General features: G+C 32.1%; 8 protein-coding genes across 8 annotated transcripts; 3 read left to right on the forward strand and 5 right to left on the reverse strand.

The window, feature by feature from the left end:
- Positions 1-391: 391 nt before the first annotated feature.
- cand_015830 (uncharacterized protein) lies at positions 392-1402 on the reverse strand (the record flags this gene model as incomplete). Its single annotated transcript, XM_067211818.1, has 1 exon — positions 392-1402. The coding sequence occupies one exon, from the start codon at positions 1400-1402 to the stop codon at positions 392-394; it is 1011 nt and encodes a 336-aa protein (XP_067069422.1).
- A 423-nt stretch (positions 1403-1825) lies between these two features.
- On the reverse strand, positions 1826-2935 carry cand_015840 (uncharacterized protein; the record flags this gene model as incomplete). Its single annotated transcript, XM_067211819.1, has 1 exon — positions 1826-2935. One exon carries the CDS (start codon positions 2933-2935, stop codon positions 1826-1828), a length of 1110 nt encoding a protein of 369 aa, XP_067069423.1.
- A 280-nt stretch (positions 2936-3215) lies between these two features.
- On the reverse strand, positions 3216-4532 carry cand_015850 (class V family protein; the record flags this gene model as incomplete). Its single annotated transcript, XM_067211820.1, has 1 exon — positions 3216-4532. The coding sequence occupies one exon, from the start codon at positions 4530-4532 to the stop codon at positions 3216-3218; it is 1317 nt and encodes a 438-aa protein (XP_067069424.1).
- A 278-nt stretch (positions 4533-4810) lies between these two features.
- Positions 4811-5821, reverse strand: cand_015860 (uncharacterized protein; the record flags this gene model as incomplete). The annotated part of the gene is made up of 1 exon (XM_067211821.1): positions 4811-5821. One exon carries the CDS (start codon positions 5819-5821, stop codon positions 4811-4813), a length of 1011 nt encoding a protein of 336 aa, XP_067069425.1.
- A 609-nt stretch (positions 5822-6430) lies between these two features.
- Positions 6431-6799, forward strand: cand_015870 (uncharacterized protein; the record flags this gene model as incomplete). Its single annotated transcript, XM_067211822.1, has 1 exon — positions 6431-6799. One exon carries the CDS (start codon positions 6431-6433, stop codon positions 6797-6799), a length of 369 nt encoding a protein of 122 aa, XP_067069426.1.
- Positions 6800-7181: 382 nt separating this feature from the next.
- On the forward strand, positions 7182-7655 carry cand_015880 (40s ribosomal protein S27A; the record flags this gene model as incomplete). Its single annotated transcript, XM_067211823.1, has 1 exon — positions 7182-7655. One exon carries the CDS (start codon positions 7182-7184, stop codon positions 7653-7655), a length of 474 nt encoding a protein of 157 aa, XP_067069427.1.
- Positions 7656-8163: 508 nt separating this feature from the next.
- cand_015890 (uncharacterized protein) lies at positions 8164-9738 on the forward strand (the record flags this gene model as incomplete). Its single annotated transcript, XM_067211824.1, has 1 exon — positions 8164-9738. One exon carries the CDS (start codon positions 8164-8166, stop codon positions 9736-9738), a length of 1575 nt encoding a protein of 524 aa, XP_067069428.1.
- Positions 9739-10411: 673 nt separating this feature from the next.
- cand_015900 (uncharacterized protein) lies at positions 10412-15409 on the reverse strand (the record flags this gene model as incomplete). The annotated part of the gene is made up of 1 exon (XM_067211825.1): positions 10412-15409. One exon carries the CDS (start codon positions 15407-15409, stop codon positions 10412-10414), a length of 4998 nt encoding a protein of 1665 aa, XP_067069429.1.
- Between the last annotated feature and the right edge of the window lie 680 nt (positions 15410-16089).

The raw sequence follows: 16089 nt of genomic DNA on the forward strand, positions 1-16089 counted from the left end.
AAAAACAAAATTAATCCTAGAATGCAAATTCAAACTTTATTATCTTTTAATACTATTACCTTTCTTTGAGAAGTTTCTATTAAAACAAATTCTCTTTATTATATACTAAAGTATAGTAAATATTCATATATATATCAAGGTGGGGGTTTTTATTAATGCATAGGTATACAACTTCATATATAAATATAAAATCTCCTGAGAAAACTTTGTTACCAATCTCAAATCACAAAAATCTAGTGATATTTAATGCTCACAATTTAAAATTAACTATATTTTTAGGATATTAGAACAGAATTTTAATATTAAGATTATCTTCTGTGAGCTAACAAAATAATAATAAAATTTGTAAGATCTGCAAGAAAAAGGAATTGACACCTTCCATAGAATTTAATCAGGCTTGCATAACTTCCAATATATTCACCCACTTTGTATAATTTAAATAATGAGTATATTCATACTTTGGAGTTACTGCTAAATCATATTTATAATCTTTATTTAAAATTACTGATACGAGGAATCTAAAAGCAATGAAACAATAATATCTAAGATTATCTATGTGCCCAAATTTATTAAGTACTCTGTAGTTTTGTATTCCATGTTTTGTAAGAAATTTGGATAGTCTATAAGAGTGCATAATATTAAATATTACATTCTTATATCCATGAATAATTAGGACTTTTGTTTGATGTATAACAGATTTTTGCAAAAAATTTTTGCGAATATAATTATATTTCATAAATGGAGAATTATTTATAGCTACAGCTTTGACAGGATATTTCAAAGAAAGACTTGTAATTAAAGCTATAGTGCCACCGATACAAATTCCATAAATACCCGTATTATCAAGAGATGGAATTTCACCAATTCTATATAATCTATTAATATAGGCTACAGAACTCAATACTGGAGTAAATAAATAGTCTTTTGTTGGCTGTAGAAACCAAAGTGCTCCTAAACGTAAAACCTCCTCTGAATTACTCATATTGCTAGTATAAGCTCCATACCAATCTGGGACAATGATCTGAGTATTTTCGGCTACTTCAGTTCCATAATAACTACTTATATGATTTAAATACTTTACAAATAGACCTTGTGAGAATATCTGACAGTAATATCTATCAACGGCTCCCATAAAAATAATCAAGGTATATTTAGGAGTACAACTAGCTAATTTATAATGAATACATGATGTTAATATCATAGGCTCAAATCGTTTCGATTTCATCAAATAGTTATAATCTGTTGGTATATGATATTTATAGTATACACTTTGATTAGGTATATTTCTAACCAACTGTTGTGAAGTTATATAAGTTACAAATGAACTTTGAAGGCTTACATTGATTATAGTCTGCCACATATCAATACCAAATACTAATAGAATGAAAATTAACAGTTTCATTTTTATTTAAGAAACTGTTCAGACTGAATAATAATATAAACTTATTATATTTCAAATCCTATTACTGACTACCCGTCAAATTATGTTCTTTATAGCGCGGATACAAAATTATTAGTATATTTAGACTTCATGCTAAGAGTATGTTAAAAATAATTTAATTAGTTAGTACTTATTTACTAAGTTACAAAGTGGTCTGTATAGTTTAATATACCATCTACAAAATTTGCATTGCAAGATAAATAATAACTTTGAATTTTATGAACATAAGCATAGCAAACATGTCAAGTCTAAGAATATATCTACAATTACCTAATATATCTAATAATTACAATATAATAGTTAACTTAGTAGTATTATACAACTAATAAGACTTAATATCTCTTAAATATGAAGTTTAACACTAAAAACCCACTTTTTAATTACTTATTCAGGAGATTCTATTGAATCACTAAATTTAAAAGTTGTATTTATGAGGTTTTCCCATGTTCTTGGAATACCTGTAATATTTAAATCAGTTGAATTTAACGGAGTGGAAGAAAGTGATTTAGAGTATACTTGAATACCTTCAGTAACATCTGTAGTTTTATTTGTGATTGGTACAATCGGAACTATAGACTTTCTATCAGGAACTTTTTTTATAGTCATAAGAACTAGTTTTGTATCGTCAGAATCATCTGGGCGGAATATCTCAGGTCTAGATAATAGTACTGAAGCTATAAATCTAAAGCCAGTATATATATATTTAGACATAGTTTCAAGGTGATCTGTCCTGAGTTTTATGAATGTAACATCTTTAGCTCCCCAAACTCTCAATACTTCTTCTGTAGCCTCTGCAAGTTTGTAATCAATAAGTGAGTCACGATCACCATTAATGAGTAAAAAGTGAGCTTTAAGATTCTGTGTTCTCAAAATAACCCTATAAATCAACTCAAGATGAAAGATACCAGAACTATTTAATACAACAGCTCCTAAGGGATATTTCACACCTAAAGCTGCAGCTCCTCCAATAACTCCTCCTACGCAGTTTCCATAAATTGCAGTTTTATCCATAGACGTAATAACTCCTTTCCTATACAAACTGTTTATAAAAGCTATAATACTAACAATAATAGTTAAATAAACATCTCTTCTAGGACGACCTCCTCTAAAAGATAGAACTTCGTGAATAGTTAAATTACTAAGTTCTTTATCAATTGGACTAAGCCAGTCTGGAGATATTAAGTGGACATTATCACTGAACCTTTGATCATAATGATCTAAATGACGGGTCAATTTTATGAAGAACCTTCGCGTTAAATAAAGATATACATAATATGGTGTAGTATATCCATGTAGAAATATTATAGTATATATAGGATATTCAGTTCGTCTGTAACTTCCAAATATATCTAATTGTAAAGGTTTTACATTACCAATCCTCGACATATATTTATAGTCATGTGATGAAATAGTTACATGATTAGCTAGTGGAATATTGCATGATATAAAACTTAACCATAAGAAGTTAAGAAACCATATCCAAAAGGAAGTCATTATTTGTTTACTTGGTATTAATTTCAATAGAATGTGAACCTATAGAGTTTGACCCGCTCGGTATCTTTAGAAAATTCTGGATACTCATATGGGATCTATAATAGTAACTTTAGGTGGTAATAATATTAAACAGTGAGACTTTTACTAAGTATGAATTTACTTAAAATATTTAATAATACCTTTTATCCTTATTAATACATAGTGATATATGGGGATGTTATAAATTAGATTTTAAAAGTGAATGATTTAGTTCAAAATATAATGATATATATAAACTTCTTTATGTCCAAATAGGACTCGAAATATCAGATGGGTTTGTACTATTTATTTGATCCCATATTGGTGACATATTTCGAAGCGATGAAACTGCTTTTACTACCTCATCTACTGCTAAATCAATTTCTGAAGGAGTTGTAAACCTACCTAATCCAAATCTAATAGATGTATGAGCTGTTTCTTCATCTATTCCAATTGCTCTTAGTACATATGAAGGCTCTAGTGATGCTGAGGTGCAAGCACTACCTGAGGATAGTGCTAAAGATTGAAGTTTCATTAACAAGGATTCACCTTCAACTCCCGCAAAGCTTAAATTGAGATTGTTAAAACAACGATGAATTGGTGAACCATTAAGCTTAATATTGGGTACCTGTGATTGAATCCCATGATAAAGTCTATGGTACAACTTCTTCACATGAATACTATCACGAACCATTTCATCATTAGCTATACGGCATGCCTCCCCAAAACCAACTACAAGTGGGACCGCTAAAGTACCCGAACGAAGCCCTCGTTCTTGCCCTCCTCCAAAAATTAAGGGTTTAATCCTTCTTCTAGGTTTACTACGAATATAGAATGCTCCTATACCTTTGGGACCATATATTTTGTGACCTGACATAGAAAGAAAGTCTACTTTCCACTTATTTACATCTATTTGTAGTTTACCTAACCCTTGGGCCACGTCACTATGAAATAGTACGCCATGTTTTCTACATACTTCACCTATAGACTCCATAGGTTGTATAACCCCAATTTCATTATTTACGAACATAACAGATACTAAAATAGTCTTCCCACTTTCAATTGCACTTTCTAGACTTTTTAGTGACAATAAACCATCTCTATCCACTTTAAGATATGTTACTTTAAAACCCTTCAATTCCAATTCACGAAGTGTGGATAACACACATTTGTGTTCAATCTGAGTAGTTATTATATGATTCCTACCTTCCTTTATATTGCCGTAGTTTTCACAAACTCCACGTATAATGGTATTGTTGGACTCAGTAGCTCCAGAAGTAAAAATAACTTCTTTTGAAAGACAGTTTATTAACTTTGCAACTTCATCTCTTGCATTCTCAATCAAATCTTCTGTCTCCCAACCATAGCCATGTGTTCTAGAATGTGAATTCCCATACAGCTCGGTATATAAAGGAAGCATTTTATCCAAAACACGTGGATCAACTGGGGTAGTAGCTTGATAATCAAAATAAAGTGGCCTTTGTATACTTTGATTCTTTAGCTTAGTTGAAAATGATCTTAAATATTTTGAGTGTCTAGAGATAAAAGACACACCTAAGGGTAATGTTCTCATATTCATCACTAAATATTTATGAGTAAAGAAATTGAAATAATTAACATCTATTTTGCTCACATCTTAATAGATTAGATACCGCTTTTAGAATATAATAATACTCAAAAGTCTTTTATTGCTTAAATAAAATCTAAGTGAGCTTTAAATATCAAATATTAATATATCTAAAATAAAAGTAGTTATAGTATATAAAGTTTAAGGATATAAATTATTATAAAAATATTTAGGAAATTATGTTAAATAATTACTTTAGGTGTTTAGCGATCTTGCTTTTCAACTGTCATTTAATTTCTTATTTTAAAAGTATCTCCATCTAATTTCTTAGGAGGTACAATGAATATAATATCTTCCCTTTTAATTGATTGCTTTGTCAATTTCATTAATTCTTCGTTATAAGTATCATCTGGACGATATATTTCAGGTCTGTCTAGTAAAACAGATGCAATATACCTAAATCCAGTATATAAGTGTTTAATCATAACTGATATATGATCTCCTTCTACTCTTAAGATTTCAACATTTACATTCCAGTTTAATAGCGTATAATACGTATTCTCAGCATAAATTGGAGTGATTACCTTATCATTTTGGCCATGAATTAGCAAAATACGTGTAGATGTATTCGATTTCCTAAATAATTTAGTAAACAAGATATTTGGTAAAAACACTGTTGCTCCATTCACCACTGTTACTGCAAGAGGTTTCATTATAGAAAAAGTTATCCCAAGTGCTATGATACCACCTACACAGTTACCATAGATACCCGTTAATTCTAAAGAATTAATAATACCACGTCTATATAAATTATTAATAAATGCCGTGACTGAAATAATTATTTTTAAATATAAATTAATAGGAGTATTTCCTGATATCAAAGTATTCATAACATTATTCCCCAGTTTATTATAAATAGGTGAAAATAAAGGAAGCCAATCTATAGCTATAAATTGCATATCATTACTAAAATCCAAATCATAATGACTTATGTGTCTTCCCATTCGCACAAAAAATTTTTTAGATAATCTGACCAATAAAGATCTAGGATTGGCATATGCATGCAGAAATAATATGGTATATTTCGGACTTTTTGCAGATTTAAAATGACCTAATATACCAAGTCCTTCAGGGTTAATATTACACCTCTCCTTTAAGTAGTCATAATCCTCTACTGTAATATCTTTATATATGTTCTTCGAAATTTTGAAACATTGGTAATTTTGGACGTATGTTATTAATATTAGCAGTGAAAACCAGAAATAATTTAGATTAACCAGTGGATATTTAATATCTGCCATATATCTGATATTTAACAACGAAAATTACTCACAATTATATACTGATAGAAATAACTACCGATTAATAAAATTCGTTAACCCCAATAAATTTGGGACAAGTTCAGCGCTCTAAACTTCGATACCTCCTATAAAATAGTAGATGATGTATAATTAGTAATTACACCCTAATTATGATTCTCTCATTTAAATTAATAATATTTGGAAGACAAGAATATCTAATAATTATGAAGTATTTAGATATTGAAATAATGTAAATGGTCAGAAAAATCGGATTATATTGCTAAATACAATACCCACACCTTTTAGTATGTGATATCTTGCAAGTATCAACACAGAGTATAACTTCAGACAAATTACAAGAATAAAAGGAAGAGATGGAAATATTACTATAGTATGCCGAAATTCAATATAAATCTGTATCTAAGAATACTTCTTAGTGTAAGCATGGATACAAAAGCGGTTATTCTGTAGGACGTGCTGTCCACATATTTCACTATGCAACAATGTGTGGACAATTGAAAAGTGTTTCTAAAGATTAACCAGAGATATTAATAGAAGAAGCTGGAATTGGGGCAAATCGCACTTTTTTTGATAAACAGAAATCAAACTATGGATGTTTCGGATTTGTCAACCCTATGTGTCATAAGCATAATTGTGCTTGTCTTGGTATCTTGGATTATGTCTACCCACCTCAAACATGAAGAGACTATCCCAAAGAGAAGAATAAAGAAGAAAATTGTGAAACAAAAACCTGCAGAAACAAATGAAGAGAAGACAGAAATATTGACAACACATCGTCCCAGAGCTAGATCCGCCAAGGCAGAAGTTATTGGTCAGAATAAGACCTCCACAAAGTCTAATGCAACTGACGATCCAATTAGAACTAGAAGAAACGCATCTCTTAAGAAAAGCAATGCTACTGAAGAAGCCCCAGTTACAAAAAAAAGAGTGACTAGGTCATCCTCTAAAAAGTTGTAATATATATATATATAACCCCACTTATCCTACTACCTTAAGTACATATTGATACTGGTCTTATTAATATTGGTATCCAGCCAAAACTTATTAATTAGTTAGATTGCATTGGGACAAAAAAGAAAAGCTTTAAATAGTTTATTTTGTCTGATATTTCGACTACATATTTCATAACCTTATATTAATGGGCGGCACATAATGTCCTGTCTTTTGTAATATTTACTATAGTTCTTCGATACTATGAGAGGTACGAATAATACCTGTTTAGAGTAGTTCGCAAGTAATGTCTATAGGTCAAAACAAAAAATAAGGCGTCTCAAGTTCTTGTATACTGCCGTACTCCGTCTGTGGTTGGTATCGTATCTGGTTTATATATTTTATTGATATGCAGATTTTCTTGAATTGTGGCTTGAGTGGCACTCAACTAGTTAGTGTTGACTCAAAAACCAGTATAGCCGATCTTAAACTTCGCATTTACGAAGTTACTGGAATTCCTACAGATCTTCAACAACTGAATTTTGGCTTTACATCATCTCTGAATGATAATGAGCTAATCTTGGAATCAGGTTTGACGAACTTATCTACAGTCTTTGTGACTATGCCACTACTTGGTGGTGCAAAGAAGAAGAAGAAGAATTTCGCAAAACCAAAGAAGATCAAACATAAGAAAAAGAAGGTGAAGTTGGCTGTATTGAAATATTACAAAGTCGATGGAAATAAGGTTGTGAAACTAAGACGTGAATGCCCAGCTGAAACATGTGGTGCAGGGGTATTTATGGCTCAGCATTTTAATAGGATAACCTGTGGACGCTGTAGTCTTACATATTTCCCAACAAAGGGTGATAATTTGGCCAATTAGGATAGCTTAGACTTTTTATTGTTAATTTGGTAGGATATATACTTTTTAAGTATTCCTTATTTAACCAAGACATATGCTATATATATTTAAAAAGAATAGAATGTATTTTGTGAGATAATTCGAGATTTTGTCAATTTAATACATCTATAGATATCTAGTAGAATTTTGCAAGACTATATATTTAGAACTATTGCACACTGCTAAGTAGAAACATGTCATTGATATAAATTATATTAAATCTACAGGATTTTGCAGTGATAAAGTTATGAAATATAACAATATTTTGAAATATAAAACTTGTGTAAGACGTGATACCTAACAAAAAGTGTTGAAAAATAGATCTATACGCGGATTCGGTGCACAATTCCGAGCATCAAGTTGCTGTTTGCATGTTCGTGAACGATTCAAGATAGATCGTATCTAGGATATTTATTATATAGTTACAACTGAAATTATATAAATAAGTTCAGGATCCTGCAATTTTGAATTTTAATTTTTGTAGACAAGAATGAAGACTATAAATTTTGTACTTTTAATAGGAGTGGCATTATACAGAGTTCATGGGCAGCACCATCACCATGTACAGCCTACAGAGATTAATTATTATGAGTCTAATACAGATGTTATCCCACCATTGATCCAATGTCCTCAAGGCTATACTATAAGTGGAAGACAGTGTACAAGGACAATTTTTTCTCCTAGTTCTTTAAATTGTCCAAAAAAGTATGACTTAAGAGATGGACAATGCGTAAGAAAAGAATATAATCTAGCTGTACCAGTTTGTGAACCTGGATTTGAGCTTATTAATGGTCACTGTGTAACTCGCCAGGCTGTTCCAGCAGATAGAACATGTCCACATGGATTTGTACTTGTTGGAGATGAATGTGTTACAATGAAAGAATTTGCAGCAGACTACCGATGTCCTCCAGGTTTTCAGAGGAAGCACCAAGAATGTGTTCGTGATATTTCCACAGATCCACTTGAAATCTGTCCACCAGGCTTTGATCCAGTAGATAAACATGGTAGAACAGTTCAATGCTCCAGAACAGAAAATGCAGATGTGATACTAACTTGCCGTCATGGTTATGAGCTTCGTGGTGATATTTGTGTTTCGACAGATCTAGCAGGACCTAATTTGAAATGTGAAAAAGGTTTCCAACTCAAAGATGGAGTATGTACTAAACTTGTAAATGTAGATTCTACATCTCAATGTCCCCCAGGCTCAATTCCAAGAGGTCATCGTTGTGTAATAATTACAAATGTACCAACTATTCCCACATGTCCAAATGGGTTTGAATTGGATGGAACAGGTAGTCGTTGTGTTAGAATGGAGGAACGTCCAATCATTCAAGAATGCCCTCAAGGGTTCAAGATGGAAAGTGGTCAATGCATCAGTGTAACGAATGTTGAACCAGAGATAACTTGTCCACCAGGAACTACATCCCAGGGACACAATAAATGTTATACAGTAGTCACAGAGCAACCTTTGCAGCAGTGTCCTCATGGCTATATTGATACCGGTTCTGGTGAGTGTATTTCTGAGAAAATGAAACCACCTTCAGTTGATTGCCCACATGGTTTCTCACAACAGAATGGACAATGCATCAAGATAATTACTGAAACACCTACTAAAAATTGTCAAACAGGTATTTTGAAGGGCCATCGTTGTGTTTCATTTGAGACAGTTCCATTAATAGGATTTTGCCCTGATGGGAGTGAAGTTCCTCCAACAGGAATGTGCACAGCTTCTACAGGTAAACCTTATTCTTTGAAATGCCCCCATGGGTACAATTTGGATGGAGGTCAATGTATACAAGAAATTGTAGCAAAGACAAGTTACATGTGTCCCAGTGGAACAAGTGATGGTCATGGGAAATGTGTGTCTTTGGCAGCTACTCCAGCCTTACCTGTGTGTCCTCATGGTATGGTTCTTACTCCGGATGGGACTCAATGTGCAAAGACTGAACATACAAAGATATCATTATCATGTCCTGATGGATATCATTTCCATCACGGTAGATGTGAAAGTAAAGTTTATGAAAAACATACAAAGAATACTAGATCTGCTCATGGGCATTACTAAATTGAATATGGCTTAATCTAAGTTAAGCAGTTGACAGATAAACCTTTGGATAAAAAACTTATCCACAATAAAATAATAGAATATTGGATTTCAATCATTTTAAAATCAGAGGGATTTCTGGTAAATAAGACTAAAGTCAAAAATAAAAGAATTTCTGATATCATCTAAAGAAGTATCTGTAAATGATTAGGAATTTACAAGTCAAAATTGAGTAGTTTAATTGCTAAATCAGTAAGCTAGAAGAATTGCTACATTTGCGAAATTTTTGAATTTACACTTAGTACTTAGCACATTTGGGACTGCTATAATTTGGTCAATAAATGTATTTGCTAGTATAAATTATCTGAAGATGTAGTATGCACAAATATCTACCATTGCTTGGGAATGGAGACTTAGTTAATATTTGGAAATATAGTCAGTACCATGTAACACACAGACAAAAAGTTAACTGTCTAACTCATCAATTTTTTCAAGTTACAAGATACTTTACAAGCGATAAAATCTAAATTTATGTTAAAACATTCAATTATCTGCTGAACTATTAAGACTTAGATAAGCCTATATATGTAATAAATATGCCAATTTAACTTAAAAAGTATTCAAGCGTCAGACAAAGTAAAAAGATTCAGATATTCTTTTAATTTCTAGTTTTCAATCTAAAGTCCAATAGTTGTTAGCTAATCTTCTCTTCAGGGAGGGGAAGTAGTGTTACTGTATTAGAAATCAAATATTTTGTATTAAGTTTTTTATCATGTTCATTATCTTGTTGTAAATTAGCATTAGAGTCCGTAGGGGATGGAGGTAATGGAGGTGAAGAACTTCTTACAGATGGACTTAATCTAGAACGTCTTTTTGATAAAGTACGACGTGAAATACGAGCCAAACGCTTCCTTTCATCACTGAGTAAAGATTCAGAGACAACTCTTTGAAAGGCAATACTTTGGAAACGATAGTATTCCACATAATAAGGTAAAGTATCTACATTTCCAGATTCAGGTTCATTGCTAGGTATTAAGTTAATATTAATAGGAATCACACTACTAGATTTTCTTATAGGCTCTAGTATATCATCATTAGAATAAAGATTGTAGTCAGTTATAGGTAAAGAATCAGAAATTTCCTTAAAAATTGGTATTTCCTTCTCTAAGTCATCATCATCTACATGTGATTGCTTTTCACTTTCTCCTTCAAAAGTATTGGTTTGCCTAGCCATATAGTCACTTCCAATAGATCCTCTACGAGATCTAAATTCACTGATGAAGCTTGTTGTATCGCAAATCTCTAGTACATCTTTCAATACCATTGACTTTATCATAGTAAGGAATTCTGCTACAGTCTTTTTGTGAGGATAGACTGCATGTAACTCTGAAATAGTAAAAGGAAAGTTAAAGGCACTAGCAATTTTAGCAGCCATTTGTTCATCTGGTTCTAATAGTTCCAATTTAGACATACAATCAGCTACTATTTCGGGAGCAAATGGAATCTTCTTCAATTGAGCATTAACACGAATGATCTTAGATGGATGATCCAATGTAGAAAATTTTGTGGTAGGTGATAATATTCCCTTGTTTTCAGTTCTTTTCCTTTGCCTTTCTGGGTTGTGTGGTGCACTAACATAATTTGTAGCTAAAGGTAAACCATCGCTTCCTAGTAGTTCACGTGGTCCTGGAGTTCTAAAGCGAGGAATACGAACAGTTTTAATATGTCTTGGAGAGTTATTTGACCATTCTTCAGATCTATCCATAGATGAGGAAGATAATGAGTTGGATCTTGAAGAAATTGTTGAAGGTGACAACGCTACAGAATCATGAATTAAATCTTTGTCATAAAATTTCATATTGGTATCAGAAAAGAGCATATTTGCAGTATCATTGAAAGATGTGGTGAAGATAGTGTCAGCAATATTTGTTAAATTAGCTTCTTGTGAGACTTCACTTTCATTACCTGCTATTGTATTTGATACTTTTTGCGACGCATTATTCATATCCAGTTTTACTTCTAACATGTCTTGAGTTTGCTCTGTATTATGGTTTATCTTTTCAAAATTTGAATTTGATGAAAGCTTATCTTTAGTATCAGGATGGTTTTTTGGCAACGATATATTAGCAACCGCAGATTCTACAGAAGTATCGGTGACTTCTAGCTCAATAGCTTTATGAATAAACAATTGCATCAGAGTTAATAATATATGTTGAGGGACTCCTCCAGATGCTCTGTGTACATACTCTACTAGCTGAAAAGGTATTTGAGGATTTGTGCCCAGTAGGAAAGCGATGAATTTTGAAGTTTCATTTAGGGTTAATTTTGGTACCTCAATAAAAGCGTTACATTCCTTAGCCCATTGTTTTATTTCAGCTTGTTCAGTTATTTTGTCTGTGCTATTGCTACATATTAGGACAAATAATAGTGGGGGTGATGATCTAGATGGTGGTGGAATACACTTAGTTGTTTTGTAGAGGTACAAGGTATCTTTTGAGATATGCTGAATAGGTCTTTTAAAGCCTTTACAAAAAAGGCAAACTCGCGAATGCTTGCGTCTCCACTTCTTTAATTCTCTTAAATCAAATTCTAACTTTCTTTTTCTTCTGATCATAGCAATTCTTGCAATCATTCTTGCAATTTTCCAACTATCACTATCCATGCCAGCATAAAAGCTAGTTCCTGTTCTGACATGAAGACATATGATACTATTTTCATACATTGAGAAACCATTCACGAGGGAGGTGATAATTGGACCTAGTCCATCAGTATCATCATTTTCAGAGGATTCAAATTCGGTGTTTTCGCTATCTACAACAAATTCATCGTCATCATTATTTAAATGATTATTTTTGTCTAATTTCAAGATATTCTTGTTAATATCGGTCTGATTAACTTGTTTTCTTGTATTATCTAAAGTAAGCTCCTTTAATATATCATTTTTGCTTTCTTCCTTTTTCTCTGAAGGGATTTTTCTTTTACTGCTAACAAACAACAAGGGATTTTGTAAAATCTTTCTCATAGATTTAGACTTGGTTTTATTTCTTTTATTTCTAACTTTAAAAAAGGCTTTGTTTTCGGGTAGTTCAGAAGGTAAAACTAACCCTTGTAAGACACATTTCAGTTGTTTGAGATTCCAGTGAAAAGAAGGATGAATGAGTTCTTTAGCCAATCCATATATTGAATTATCTCTATCAACATTTGAAAATCCCTTTTTTTCACGAGATTTAGTTAATCTCCAAGTTTCTATAATGTCTGTACATAATTTCTTCCAGGGTAACAGGGGTACATTGCTAATATTAATGTAGGGAGTATCAGGCATGTTACTACATACAAATACTTTACGCTCCAATTTTTGCCCTATCTGCTGTATATATTGGACTATATCATATATTCCACAATTCTCCTTACCATATACAACCATCACACCCCCTAAATCTAATGTGGAACGTAAGTTTGGATCCCAAGGTTCATAGTACTCCCAAGGCATAAAAGGTCCTGCAATCTTCTCATTTTTATCTAAACTCATTATATAATCTGGAATAATATAATAATTTGGATCTGATAAATCTGGTAATTTATAGTGATATTTGGGAAAAAAAAACCTTCTAAGTTTTTTTTGAGGTCGCCAATCTTTCCAAGCCTGAATACTATTAAGAGCTGGAATCAGTTCATTAACTGTGCTTTCTGCACTTGATTCGGGTTTCACACTTTTTTTCCCAAAATTCCCTTGATATATTTGAGCCACAGTACAGGAACTCAGTGTACATAAACTATTACCAGAATTTGTTGTAACTTCTTGTGTTGCTAAAGTGCTACTATTTGATTCCATAAAAACTTGTGTCTCACTAGTCAAAGATATTGCAGATCCACGAGCTGATACAGAAGCCAACTTAGAAGTAGTGACCCTCTGTTGAAGAATTGATTGTGAGTTTTGAACTAGAATTCCAGTCGGAGAAAATGGTTTTATAGCTACATCCTTTCCCTTTGGGTAAAATGGTGGATGTTCGTTGAATTGCATTACATGATGACAAGCATTATAAGTTTTCTCGTCACATAGAATTTCGTTTTCACTAGCTTTAGCCATTAATCTAGCTGAAAGATTCACAGTATCTCCTAAAGCTGTGTATTCTTTACGGATCGCACACCCTACAGTTCCAATCCAAACACGACCTGTCCCTATTCCAATACTTGAGCTCAATCCCATCAAACGAATACTATCCAGTATCCTTAAACCTGAAAATACAGCTCGCAAAGGATCATCCAAATGATAAACTGGAGGAAGACCAAATATGATTAGTAGTAAAACTCCTTTATCATCTACCAAAAATTTATTAACACTACCTTCCATTGTGTAAGCAGCTTTTTGTACTAGTTGCATTAACTGATGAGCTGTCTTTGATCCATAATATGTAGATATATCTAAACCTTTTACAGATACAAATATACATGTAAGCCTTCTAACTTCATTTAAAAAAACACTATAACCCCCTGATAAACATTTATATACAGGAGGAGGTATATATCTTCGTAGTAGATCAACATCCTCATCTTTAATATGAATTGTTGCTAGAGGAGGGGGAGGAGGAGGGCGAGATAGGAGTAAGCTGCGAAGCTTCTTAAAATCGGGATTTTCTTTGCAAGGGTCTGCACAAATGACCTTCTCTAGAATAGAATAAACAGATGGAGAAATGACTGTTTCTCCACTTTTTGCTAAAGGTTCTGCTATAGCTATTTCTTCAAAAGGTGGACCTCCAACAACATATTCCCAACGATCCATAACACCTCCAACTTGTAGAATTGTAACTCTACCATATCCTACACCTATATGTAAAGTTAAAGTACGACCTGGAATAGGAGTTGGGAAATTATGAAGTGTTCTATGAATATCTAAACAACATTCACAGGCTAGTCTACATGCATGAAACATATCCACTGAATAAGCATCTCCTGTATTAGTATTCTGACTATGTAGATCTTCTTCTATTTTAGAAGATTTACTATGATTACGTTCTAAAAGTACACTCATATTATCGTTTACTTTTAGATATTCTCCAGAAATATTATTTAAATCAACCCCATTATCTTGTACAATATTGTGCATACCTTGTTGCAATGTACTTCCACCTTCGTCATCAACTGGCCAAACTACACAAATTGCATCTCCACTAAATTTAATTACATCTCCACCCCAATAGTGAATTATTTGGATTAGAGGAGTAAAAAAGTTATTAATACAATCTCCTAAACGTTCAGCTCCATTAAGTTGCTTATCTAGAGCTGTTGTTAAAGCTGTGAACCCTGATGCATCACAAAACATCACTGCAGCTTTAAAACTTTCTATAATTACATCAAAGTCATCTGTATATCCTATTCTTTTATCTGCTATTGCTTCTAATACAGTTCGAGGAACAAAGCAAGTGAATTGACTAATATCAAATATACTCCCTAATCTTTGTTTCAACTGCTCAGATGAAGATTTAAGATTCTTCATACAATTAAGCCTCCTCTCAGACTTTAGTGCAAGCCATCTCCAGTCCTCAGATATTCTATCACGTTCTCCAGAAGCTAGAATATCTAAATCAGGAGGTCTCTGAGGTATTATATTCTCTTTATTACCACCAAAAATAGATCGGCATCCTGAATATACATACAGTGCACTCTTTGCTGCTACTGTAGAAATTTGACCCATTGGAGACTTTGCAAAAATCCTTTTGCTTTATGAATTTTAACTATTTTTAATAAAACCATATAACAAATTTTATACTGAAATAAACTAATTTGGAGTTAAGTGTTCTCAAAAAAAATTAAGGCTTGTGCACATTTTACCCGCCACAATGTATATGAAGATCGTATAAGCTAGAACAAAGGAGTTAAAAAGAGTAAATTTAGACCTAATTAAGTTCTATAAAAAAATGGAATCTAAATATATTTATTGAGTTTACTTTGTAATATATGAAAATTAATAACATATTCAAGGTGTTATTGTGCAATAGAATCATTAGTATTGTAGGCTAATTCAACATAATCTGAAACTTTATATAACAAACTCTAAGCTTCAGCAATATGATTAATTTTCAATATAATAAATTATATAGTTTCAAGTCAATGAGATGTTGTTACTGAGCTGTACAGGATCCAATAACTCAACTATAGAATACAAGGATCCTGACACGATACCACAGGGATTAGTGTGAGAAAGGGGTTAAACTAACTAGGTTACTAGATAATATATTGTAAACTAGTAACTTTACAATCTACTAAAAAGTAGACAATAGATTATTATCAAAATCTGTATCTTTAGTATATAACAAAGTAATCAAATTTTTGGTTATAAATATAAGAAAATAATAATAGTTATATTAAATTAGT

The sequence above is a fragment of the Cryptosporidium andersoni genome, assembly GCF_001865355.1.
Source record: "Cryptosporidium andersoni isolate 30847 chromosome Unknown contig_42, whole genome shotgun sequence".
In the NCBI taxonomy this organism is placed as follows: domain Eukaryota; phylum Apicomplexa; class Conoidasida; order Eucoccidiorida; family Cryptosporidiidae; genus Cryptosporidium; species Cryptosporidium andersoni.